The 13228-nt window shown below is 41.2% G+C and overlaps 1 protein-coding gene across 4 annotated transcripts in view; it reads right to left on the reverse strand.

Moving 5' to 3' along the window:
- Window positions 1-13228, reverse strand: part of LOC116035622 (AT-rich interactive domain-containing protein 1B-like) — a 168870-nt gene that overhangs the window by 133506 nt on the left and 22136 nt on the right. For all 4 annotated transcript variants that reach the window (XM_031278808.2, XM_031278809.2, XM_031278807.2 and 1 more), the window contains exon 2: window positions 11122-11325. In XM_031278808.2, the coding sequence (XP_031134668.1) occupies window positions 11122-11325 (204 nt within the window). The remainder of the gene's footprint in view (window positions 1-11121; window positions 11326-13228) is intronic.

A 13228-nucleotide genomic window follows, 5' to 3' on the forward strand; every position in this document is an offset into this window, starting at 1 on the left:
ACTGATGAACGCTTTAATACCCTATAGCTGCTTTTGCTAAAATTAGCATACATTCCACTAAAAGCACAACGTCATTGATTCAAACTGACATATTTATATATAATCCCGTACAAGTTTAATTTATAACTTGGCACCAAGCTAAACATATTTTGTTTTACTTGGACTTAATCATACAACTGTTGTAGCACGTTAGGTGTGTTTGTTCCAAGGCAGCCATTTTTCCATTTTTGCAAATGGCAAATAAGTCTCCTTCAACAATGGTCACAAAATACGTATGTAAGGTGCTTGAGGGGCAGGAAGAGGCCAAGATGTGGAAGATGAAGATTAATATAAGCACATAGAACTGACAGACAAGTGCTCTTTTAAAATAGTATTATATGGGTTAATACTATAAATTATAAATTATAAATAAGCTTTCTAATGGAGTGTATGTTGAGATATTGGAACCATCGGATCATTGCTAAGAACCCTGCACACACTTTACTTTTACTTTACCTGTAAACATTCGATCCATTCTATCTCTCCACTCCTTTAAAAATGCCCCGTTTTCGTATTACAGTACCAACTGTACCTGTCCGTAATCCTCTACAACACCATGATAACGCCTCTTCTAATATTATTATTAATATCCATTTTCATTCTTGCTTTGCCTCAAATTTTGATTATGACTGACTGATTATGATGTTTGTTTTTTTTTTGTCTGTTTTCGTTTTGTTAACTGTTGTGTCTAATTATGATTGTACTGTATATTCATTTATTGTTAAGGACCCCCTTGAAAACGAGATGCTGCATCTCAAGGGGTTACTCCTAATAAAGACATTTTCAACACACTTCGACACAGCAATTGGTTCCTGTCTAAAAACACAGGGCGCAAGTCTACCACTGGCGATATGAATATCAACTCTCCTCATTTTTTAACATATAAAGTTGACGTCTAAAGAAACACATTCGTTATTTCACATCTGAGCTGAGCTCACAGCACAGCCAACAAGATGGTATCATTACATTCAGGACCAAAACAAATCAACCAGCTTCTTTAGCTCCATGTAGTGATGAGATTAGCCGCTCACAGACAATACCATGTGCACTCATCTCTTGTATACAGAAGATAGGGTTAGATGGGAACACCATTTTTGATTTGTGAATTGCAGGCGAAGGTGAGTCCCTTAATGAAATGTGAGGCATCGAAGGGACGGATCAGCATCAACAGGTTCATAATTAAACTTAAGGGAAAGAAAAGGGGATGCATCACCGAACTCTTCATCATCTTCGCATCTCTACCCCCCCAAGGTGACGGCGCTCTCTGTTGCTCTCTACCTCTTCTTTCTCTCGCTCTTACCCCACCTCATACATCGGGAGGCCCTTGACACCTCAAGGGATGAGCTGTCCTTGGAGGACTGGAAGAAAGAGTGAGGGACAGGAGGAGTGATATACAGGAGGACTCTCAATAATGACGAGCCAGTAACCTGAACCTAGACGCATCAAGCCAAGACTGAATATAAAAACAAAGAAACGCTGTCACACTCAGGCAACAAAGAAAATCAAAGCTGCAGATTAATTTGCTGGTATTTTGTTTGTATGAAATAGGGTGCACTTCATATACCGCACAGGTTTTTTTATTCCCAAATGAAAACACAAGCCTGTCTATTCAAAGATTGTGACTTATCAACCTGGTGATAACATCAACATCGCACTGACGGCAAGTGAAAGCGTGTAGATAGTGTAGCTATCGACTGTTAGACACACAGGCGTGTTTTTCTATATTTTCATCTTGGATCCTTTTCTGAAGACTGCCAAACGTTGCTCTCTGCCCCCTGTCTGTCTTTCTTTATTTTTCCCCTCTTTCTAATTCTCTGTTTCTGCTCACATCAATTGATGGCTGGCTACGACTAGCACTGTTGTTCCAAGCACAGCCGTAATGGAGACATTTGGAGAGGCAGAGCAGGGCAGGTTAATGCTCTCTGTAATGTGTGTGTGAACAGCGATTTCTTTTCTTTTTTTTGCGAGAGGCTCTGGGCCCTGTGCCACCGGCTCCAAATGTTTTCCCCTACTAAACTCCTGACCCCAATCTGTGGCCAAGAAATACAGAAGAGAGAGGGGAAATTGAGAAAGGAGGGAGAAAAAAAAAGCAAATGGGATTCATTGGGGAGGGGGGGTCAAAATGGATCTGAATGAGCGAGGGAGAGAGGGTGCAGATGCTGATACTGAAGGAGTCATAGCAGGCTTTCCCAAAGAGAGAATGCGAGACAGAATAAATAGATCATTGATCCCTTGAAATGTATCTTGACACAGAATTTCTCAATGTTTATATTTGACATTTAGTGGGGAGAAGGCTACCTAATGCTAGATCTAACTCAAACTAAATTCTGTCTTGACAGAATCATCATTACATTACAAAGAGGAGAAGAAGGAAAGAAGGCCTGTGACACATGTACAGTAAACATCAGCAAAAAATACCCCCAAAACTACTTTGAGATCAATCATTTTGGCACACGGCAGCGTTTTCCACCACTCGCAGTGATGACAGGCTCGAACTTGTGTAGGAGTCATGTCAATTAGATCTGAACAGGGAGGAGAGATGGAGGGAGGAAGGGAGAGGAGGGAAGGGAGCTTCCAGTTGAAACACGCTTGTTCACCATTAGCGGTCGACATCAGCGCCAGAGATTATACTCGTATTTGACATCCCCTGCTGTGAGGCTGTCTTTCTTTGGATGGGGATGCTCGGAGGTGCCGCTGTGTTAAATGACAGTGACACCATGGATTGTCGAGTTCCTTCAGGTCAGTGTGGATAGTGTGCTGTGTGTTAGAGATGAATCAGTTGGTTGGGATGTGAGGATAACGAGGTTAGAGGGTTACAGGCAGGTATGTTTGTCCATGACACCTTTGGAAGTGTCAGCCCCTCAGTTTCAGCTTTTCTTCAAACTGACACAAGGTGTTGATTCAACTTTATGGTCATTAGAACTGTATTGCATTGCACTGAGAGGGGTTTCTATTATTTTGTCCACCCCATTTATATCAATGACGGTAGGCCAAATAAGAGAAACACCTCTCTGTGTAACGCAATACAGTTCAACAGCACCACAAACTGCGGCCTCCAAAATGACCATAAAGTCGAATCAACACCTCTAGTTTTAGCTAGGTGTACCTAATAAACTGGCAACTGGGTGTTTAATTAACTAATATGAATTAACTGTCACGTCAACCAGCTTGATAGGAATTTTATGGAAGAGACATACTGTACAATCACTAAACAACGAAACACATACACAGCACCAAGTTTCCATATTGACCCAAAAGATCTATAAACCGTATTGGCCTGCACATATGATGATGACGATGTTTTTAACATTCAACACTTTCTGTCTCTCTGTCTTCTTTCTCCGGTAGTTGTGGAGAAAAACAGTAGTAATCTGAATGCAACTTAACCTCCCAAGAGTGTTCACGATGTTTGGTTAATAATAATAATCTACTATGATTATCTACTATGATTTTCTTGAGATGGCATAATGGAATTTAAAATACTTAAACAGGTTTACAGTATTTTATTTAAATAGCTCAATTGTATGAACAGACTGTATTTCTTGACTTTATTTAGCACTAATCTTAAAAGGTATTGCAAAAGTGGGGTCATCTCAAAATTTATAGTGACTTATATTCAAGTCAATACACTGTGTTAGATGTACTTTGAAGTCTATATAACTGGACTCCATCTTCGTCTTCTCATCTCATACCAATCTTACACCAAATGGATGGATGTGAGCAATGCACAGGGGCTGAATCGAGGTTACAGCTTGATCGTGCCAATCTATGCCTTCTCAGCTCAGTTTTCAAATGTTGACGGTGTGTCACGTCTCTTCATTTCTCCGCATTACAAATGAAGCCCAGAAACCGAGATGCCGGAGCAGACTTGACCTGTGTTAAAGAAAATCTATCTCTAATCTGAAAGAAAACTGAAAGGAATTCTCGGTGAGCCAATTAGAGCAGCGACTAATCCCCTAGTAACTCGGCAAAGACGTAAAGCATCCCTTTGTTTCCTCTCTCTTCCTCACTCCCTCCGTTTCGCTCTACTTTCATCTCTCTACTCTTTTATCTTATCAATAGGCACATATAGAGCAGACACAGAGCGTGCCGAGCCTGATTCTTTCAAAAACACTCTGTTTGTGACGTTTTACACCGACTGCCTGCATTCAACACTAAATTATATCAAATTCCATAATCACTTCACCTGCCTGTGCAAGAACGATGGAGTTTGTGGCTCATACAATAATGCAACACCAAGAAAAAAACGACAGCTGGGTTTATAATTTTACTAATGGCTGAAAAAAGTATAATCCACTGTGTGATATCATACTGTATACATATCACAATTTAGTGTTTTATATATTATGTGCATGTCATGCTAGTCCTGAGTGCACACAGAATTTACTAATGCGTGCCCAAGTCTGTGTTTTGCTATCTTCCTTAATGTTAGATCTAGCATATACAAACTTTACATTGATATAATTGATAGTGTCGCTTCAACTGGTCTGTGAAAGGGGAGGGCTGTTCTCCCCACTTTCCAGTTAATGGCCACGTAGCATCATCTCCACGTAGCGTCTGATTGGCTGAGAGCCACTCCACAGCAGCGGGGTAATAAAAGTTACAAATGAGAGCAGGCTATTAGAGCCATTGACGTGTGTAGGCTAGCTTGCTAATTAATTGATCCTGAAACTTCATCTATTCTATAGCCAGAGAGGAACCCTTAATTAATCAGCCTTTCCATAGCGTTGTCCTTTTTTCTTTCAATCCTTTTCTCTCTCCTCCTTTAACCCCCCCCCCGTTCGCTCTCTCTCTCTCTCTTAATGTCTTTTTTAATTGTGAGGTGAAAATGCCTAGGGTCCCATGGGCTAGCATGGAGTGCAGGTCCGGAGTTGTGGAGGAGATAAAAGAAAGAAAGTGTGTGTTGTACGGGTGTGTATCTGCATGGTTGAGATGTGTACTTTGAACAGCGAGCCTCCTGAAAGGGAGGGGCGTGACGAGGCTGGAGTGGTCCCCTTTGTACCCCCACCCCTCCTCTCCCTCCATCTTTCCTGGCAGAGGGGCTGATTTATAGGGGCTTCCCAGCCATCCGTCAGAGCCAGCAGCGCTGGCTGCATTAACCCCAGAGACAACCCCAGCACCCGGGGCCCCTAAGTGCTTCCAAGTGGCCCTCGCTCTCCCCACTGGTGAGGAACCCCCCCATCCAGGCTCAATCGATGTCGTAAATTACCCATCTAACTCCCTGAAGTCGATAGTCCACAAGATGATGTTTGGACAGACAAGGTTTTTTTTTTTTTTTTTTTACAGCTTTTTGTTTTAATAGGAACTTAAAAGCCCAATCCCTATTTTTCTGGCTATGGTAAGTATACTAACTAATAAAATTTTAATTATTAGCATTCTGTGTTTCTCAACTAGTAATAAGTATAGGGCTCGATTTAGTCAAATGTTTAACAACTTACTACTTAATGTCTCCTGTTAGGTATTAAGAGACCTGTCAAGCTATACGTCTTTTGACAAACATTTTGTCACAGTAGGAAAAGCACAGTTGTAAATAATAACAATGGCTGAATTCCATTTAGCTGCTTCAATTTCCTTGGCCTTGTTCACAGCAGACATTTTGAAATGTCAGAGTAGGAAAAGCACAGGTGTTGCTAATAACATTAACGACGGCTCCGCTCTATTCAAGTGTCCCAGTAAGCCATGACGGTGTGACAGTGAGCCAGCGTGCACAATACCAGGATCTTGAAACTGAAGCAGCTAAATGGAATTCAGCCATCATTTATTTTAATATTTACACCTGTGATTCTCCTACTGTGGAATGTTAAAATCATTGTTTGTCTTCTATGAAAAAGGTCTATTTTGTTATGATACCATAAGACAGAAAACATTTAAAATGGGTAAAATCCCATTTCATTGTAGAGCTGTGGCCGCCTCTTTTTTATGCACGACTGCTTGACTGCAGTAAGCCTCTGGCTTTACCGTATATATCTATGGCAACGACTTTGACGAGTTCACCTGAAACTCCCAAACCGCAAGTAAGTTTGTTTCTCTCTGCCGTTGTTTTTCACATAGAGCCTAACGTTAGCTACGATAGCTGACGTTAGCGCTTGCTACAGCAGACCTCTGCGTAACGTCAGTTAAGTTAACTTTAGTCTATATCGACATGTCCCACACCATCTGCTTTTTTTGTGTTAGCATTCTAAAGTCTGGTCAATTTAGGAGGACTTTGGTTAACTGCTCCTCAGATCTCTGAAGGGTAAATCCAGACAGTTAGCTAGATCTGTCGAATCACAGTTTTCTGTTGCACGACTAAAACAACTTTTGAATGTACACAACAACAAGTTCCTTCCCGGGGCTATTTGTGTCCGGCGCTTAGCACCGCCCAAGATGATTGTGATTGGTTTAAAGAAACGGCAATAAACCAGAGCACGTTTTTCTCCCATCCCAGAATGCTGTGTGGACTAGCCAGACCCTCCTCCGCAGCGCTGTGGAGGAAGGTCTGGCAAAGCGAGACTAAGTTAACTTTAACCAGCCCGGTTCTATGTAAAAAAAAAAAATAATAATAAAAACAAAAACAAAAAAAACGACTTGAAGAAAAAAAAAAATCATAAGATTGTCATTGAAAAACACATTAGAATGCTAAAAATTAACGTATATATGACTTTTTTTTATTATTAACAATTAAGTTTAAATAATAACTTTATTAAATGTCTAGAACTGTTTTCGAAAAGCAATAAATTGCATAGTTGAGAGTTGCATGACACTGATTTTAATTTAGTGGTTTAAGCTGTTTTTAAAACCACTGTAAAACATGTTGTTGTATTGCAAACATTAAACACATGAAGTGAATAAAAACAAAAGGACAAGAGAATTTTTTTAGGAATGTACAAAGCTTGCCCAGTTGAATGGAATACAGACTTTTTAAAGAATACAGATGTATTATATTCTTGTTTTGCCTGCTGATCATTACTGATTAAGGATGATTCCTGAAAAATAAGCTTTAAAAAATAGTGTGACTTGAAAAAAGGTAAACAAAGGCATGAAGGACAGCAGGCGTGTGAAGGGGTGTTGTGGTTTGTATGGACCGTCCAGGCGGCGGGTCAGCCACATTTCCACTTGACTTTAAATGCTTGGCTTCTATTAAGTTGGCCCAGTGTGTGAGGAACAAACAGCCAACACTGGTAATGGTTTCTGCCTGACTCCTTGACACGTTACCCCCCCACCCCCACCCCCCACACACACACACACACACACACACACACACACACACACACACACACACACACACACACATACACACCTTCTATTCTTTCTATTCTACTACTATTTCTCTCTCTCTTTCATTTTCCAGGATATCTTTTTTTCCTCCTGCTCTGTCTCCAATTCCATCAACCCTCCCCTCTTTTCACATCAAACACTAATGTTTCCATCAAATTCCCTTTCCTTTCTGTCTGCCAACTTTAAATCACAGGAAATTACGCTAAGAATTGGCGGGGAATTTTGTTCTTCTCCTTTTTTTCCTTTTCTTTTTGCTTTCAACTTCATTCCACTTCCCAAACAGACACTTTTCTCGTGTGGCGTGTCATCCCTAAGACACCCACGTCCTTCTTCTACTTCCTCCTCTTCTTATTTCTTTATCTTCTGCTGATGTGTTTGTTCTGGTTCCCATCACTCCACGCACACACACATATAGTCTCTTACGCTCTTTCACATGCACACTCTGTCTCTAACCCTTCGTGACACACTCTGTCTCTGACAGACATGCACGCAGACGCAGCATGACACTAACTACACCTAATGCAAGTTCTTGGCTTATTTGCTGGAGGCTGGTAGGAAAGGTTTTTTTTCTCTCTGAGACATCAACAGTAAGATCGGTGTCTGTGCTTGCCTTAGATTGCTGGATCAAGGAAAGGAGGCCATGAGAAGAGTACCGAATTGGTAGTGAACTGCACTGTTAAGATTGTGTCACAGCGTGTGTGAGAGTGCATGTACGATCACGTCAACATGTGCATAGGTATACCGTCTGTGCAAGCATGTAAGTGACTGAAGAGACAGAAAGAGCTCCAGACATTAAGCTTGAGGGCCTAAACAGGTAAACAATGACTCAACCTGGACTGAAGGGTCACATATAGCCTCTGGGTTACACAGACAGTGAGCACCTTTTCATGTAGACCAATAACTCTACCACTGTAAACAGCCAGATTAAGGTAGCAGTTCAGTCACATTGTTTCTATGAACGATAGAAGAGGTCTTTGTATAAGCTCTCAGCTTTCTACCTCTGCTGCACAAGCTATTGATATTTGAATGTATCAATATAGCATGTAGGAGTTAGTGTGTTTGTGTGTGTAAATGTCACTGTGTGGATATTAAATCTTTTACACATCAAATCTTATTTTAAGGTGTAAACAAATATACAGAAATGATAATAGCTGTTTGACATGATTTGTGGTTATACCCATGCAGAAATCCAAAGCATCAAACAATGCCATTGTCCCTGTTACTCTGGATAATACACAATACACAACAATTTTCATAGGGATCAAATATTTCAGTGGAAAGTAGTTCCAATAAAAACGGACAGGTCTGTGGGTTTTCTTGAGTAATGGGAACACAAAATCTGGATTCTAGATATTCTATCTTACCCCTATCACTGAGGGTAAGTTAGAAAATAATAACTTACCCTTTGATTAAAAAATGAAATACCTAATCAGGTGTCATCAAAATGATTGTAAGTGCATCTGTAACATATATCCAAGCTGTAACAAAGATGAATTTTGACACAAATGTGCGAGTCTTATGAAAACGACGGAGGTGAGCCCCTATGTATCTTATATCCAATATCTCCACTGGAAGAAATGTATTGCTGTGGAGTTCTTACTTAATACGAGTGGGGCTTTATTTTTGCAGGATTTAATCATAATAATGAAAGGCAGTCAAAGAGGACCTTTTGTTCCTCTGCTAAAACCCCCTACACACACTCTCACTCACACACACACACACACACACACACACACACACACACAGTCACTCAGTCCTGGGGAAATCACAGAGATGGACGTACACACATATCTTTGTTGACGTCACGTTGCCTGGCAACATCCCAGCATGCTTGACTGTGACTGAGGTCTCAGCCCTGAAGCGCAATGCATCATGGGGGATTGTGTGTGCTGTGTCTTACATCACCCACAATCCCCCTTGCTGATGCAGACGGTGAGAATGTTCTTTGCAGCTAATCTCAGGGCAGTTTAAATAACATCTGAGGTTAAGAAAGGGTGGCTGATTGCTCCATCTCCAGAAACAGCTGCAATCATGTCCATCTGAACTGCATTTGGTGCATCTTTTGATATGTAATTCATAATTACTTTAAGACTTGATATACAGTAAATTTTGCAGTACACATCTGGGGTATTCATTTTTAGCCCTCCCCTCTCCTCCCTGATCAGACCCCTGACCGCTTTTCTGTAGGTGAGGCTCATTACGCTCATCTGAGAGTGTGGAATTAAACCTCCTCCTCAGAACTCATTACTGTGAGCTAGATTTCACCGGCTGCAGATAGGCAATGCGGTGGTGCTGCTTTTAAAGCCAGAGCCAGATAATTAGAAATTTTAGAAGCGCATTTCCCATGGCTATAGCCAGAGTGAACAACTAATTCTATTTGAACTAATTACGTTCCATAGCGCTACGTTTGGGCTATGTAATACGCCCGAGGATTTCATCACAAAGCAGTACCAGGGATGTCATTTTGCGCGCGTTACTGACTGTACGTCATTATGCGTCGACATTACTCTCTATGCACAGCCTGTCTTCACATATACACCCCCGCTCGCTCCCAACTGTGTGTATTTCATACCGCAAAACCCCTGAGCAAGCTCAGTACTGCTTGTTTTGTGAGTGTGTTGACATCATCAAAATGTGTCAGATGAGGTTTAGACCTGCAGCTTGGGTAATGCAGTCTAAGATAAAGTCTCCTTAATAGGACTGCAGAGCTCAGTGTGACCACTGAGACAAAATGAATTATATTTGAGTAAATGAGTGGTTTAGCATGACACATTAAACTTCTTTGGCAATTTGTGTTATTATTATTTCTATATCTTTTTTTTTTTTTTTTGGTATTGTGATAAGGGTAAGCTTAATAAGTTCTGTATTTAGCCTACACCTTTTTGGCCATTGCTGTAATCTGTTTTTTTAACATTCACTCTTAAACACACACACACACACACACACACACACAAAAATAAATACATTAATAAAAAATATAAATGTAATTTTTAAATTATAAAGCTCCTCAAAAGCACAAAAGAAATTATACAACGGTTGTTGTTGTTGTTACAACAACATATATCTTCACTAATTAATGTTAAAATTGTAGGTGAGAGACTCTATCTGCATATAAATACATGAGCATAACACACCAATTTTCTCTGCTACTGCATGTACGCACATTCGTACAATATTTCAGACATTGTAAGAAGTTTGTCAGTCTATCTGTGTTTACCTTCTCTCTTTCTGTGGTCTTGCTATGTGTGGAAGCTAGCTCGCCCAAATAAGAGGTGTCCAAGTCCAGACCAACAGTGTAGGCTGACTAAATATAGCAGGCGGTGACAGCAGGGGACACTCCCCCGTTCTCTTGCTATGCCGCTCAGTACTGCTGTTTCACTACACTAATGGAACTAGACTGTGATACAAACACACACACAGAAGTTTACTTTCTGCCCTTAATGTGGGAAACATATATAGTAAACACAGACCCCCCCCCACCCACACACACACACACACACACACACACACAGACCATCAAACCCATCTCGGTCCAGTGGGAGTCGAAGGGGGAACTGAGTGATGAACACAAGTGACACCACCACATGCCAGGGTGTGAGATGTGCTGCCTGGTATTTTGGGCTGCATCTCAAATTGAACATGCCAATCCTTCAGGGGGAAATCGCTGCAGAATGTTCACCACGAGAAGCAAATGTCCCATAGCAATATCGCTTAAATACAAGCTACACTATCTGGATCGGCGCTGCAGAGGAGGCTAAGTCATTCATGAATCACAATTAAGACGCACACGTACAAAAAATTTAGCGTTTGGGTTTGTTGACATACCTGCTGTTGAGGATACTGCATACCGCCCATGCCCATTTGCCCCCTCCCCTGCATGCTCATTGGATATCTGTGTGGAGGAGGTGATGTGTATGGCTGGCTAGGAGGGTAAGGCCCGCCCCCTGGCTGCTGTGGGGTGGAGTAGGGATTGTTGCCCATGCTGTACAGCTGCGAGCGCTTCATAGCCATGAAGTCCATGGAGGACACCTGTAGAAGGGAAAAGAGAGATTCATGATGTCATCAGCATTTCTTTCTTGGCTAATATTTCACAATCACTCACAACGGTGCATTGTGATTGGCTAAGAGTCGTTCAAATGAATTTATCTAGCATCTGCCAAATTGGACAGAAGTCCACTTAGTGCAGACACTCCAAACCACATCAACCATTGATTTATTTTATAATTGCACAGCGAGTAGAAGCCTTGAATTAATGTGTACAGGTCATAAATGAACAACAAATGGAATTAAGTAAGCAAAGATGTTTATTGCATAGCTATCAGGAGCAAACTTTGCTGGAGGAGGGCCAAAATATAATGATTTAATTAAAACCTAAAGCTTGTATCTTTGTTGTAATGTCTGAAAGGATTTTAAAAGTGTTGTAAATGTTGTTTAAAGCGATGGGAAGCCATAGCAATAAAAACTCTATGGCCTTGTTCCCACAACCACAGCCCAGCAGTTTGCCGTTCAGCGCTCCCACTCACTTGCTTGTTTGCATGTTGTTGCTTACAGAAAACTGGCAGAAACACTGATAATTACATTTGAGTTTATGTGCTTCTGAATTCAAACAAGAGAACAGCTAAGGGTTGAGAGTCTGGCAGGGATTCAAACTTTGCATTATGATTGTGACCAGAAATTTCTAACCCAGGAGGGAAATCAGGGCAGTGAAGTCAAAGTGCCTGCTCTCCAAAGCTACACCTTGGGAGCTAGTGTCTTATATAAACACAAAACAAAATCAAAGAGAAGAAAGAGAAGGTGTCAAGGGCGATTTATTCCATTCTAAGTATTTCAGAGCCTTTTTAGAGGTTGTCTGGGGTCTCAGTGAGCCATTGGAAAATTCTGGTATAGTGCGGCAGGCTAATGCTAATCCGTCACCCTTAGCAGCGTGTTTGTCTGTCTGCTGGGCAGATAATGTGGACTTCTTCTATCTTCCCTCTCTCCTCTCATGCTTTCTTCCTTTTGTCTCCACCATGTAGGATCATTTGTGATTTATGACATTTTGTTCTTACTGTTCCTTACACACACACAGACACACGCACTTTCACTTCTCCTCTCTCATCTCCAACTAACCCCCTTTCGCCTCCTCCCCCTTCTTCACCACCACCACCAGCTCCCTCCTCAGTTCCCTCTCCTCTTCCCAACTCAATATCACCTCATCTAGTGTAGAGGAGAAATTGCCGTTGCCTCATATTGCCAGGCTAATATCAAGAAGACATGTCAGGGGATGGGAGCACTTTATTTAGCGGGTTACGTGCTGACGGTTACTGTGCTCTCGCTTTAAAGTGGTTTTGTCTACTGAGGCATGTGCGTGGAGTACATTGGACTATTTCACAGAGTGTGGAGGAGAAAGAGAAAGCATGTGTTAGGGTAGTGAGAGAGGCAAGAAAAAGAAAGCCAGGGAGAGAGAGAGAGAGACATGAGTACTCTGGTGTGTGTAAAAGTTATTTCACAGCATGGAGGTGTATGTGGGTGTGTGTGTCTTATACTAAGAAAGAAAATGCCTTTTTGTCTATGTGTGTGTGTGTGTGTGTGTGTGTGTGTGTTAATGCGTGTTTGTAGTCCAGCTCATGTACTGTACTCTTTATCTTGCCCTCTTTCATGTGTGAAACAACTAATAAGTCAAGCATTCCCTATGTTGCCGAAGCTAGAGTTCACCAGCAGTACTGATTTAAAATGAAATATTCAAGCACTGGGCTGAACTGACATCTCATCTGACAAAATGATTGCCAGCATTAGAGTAAAGCACATTAGGGGATAATTAAAGTCATGAGCAATTGCGATATGAAACCTGTTTAAAAATGTTTTTGATAGAAAAATCATTTGTATTTTTGAAATACTGATGAACTTTAAGTTCAAGAAGCAAAAAATCTTCCACATTGGATTTTTCTTGAAG

This window comes from Sander lucioperca, chromosome 18 (assembly GCF_008315115.2).
Source record: "Sander lucioperca isolate FBNREF2018 chromosome 18, SLUC_FBN_1.2, whole genome shotgun sequence".
Classification (NCBI taxonomy): domain Eukaryota; kingdom Metazoa; phylum Chordata; class Actinopteri; order Perciformes; family Percidae; genus Sander; species Sander lucioperca.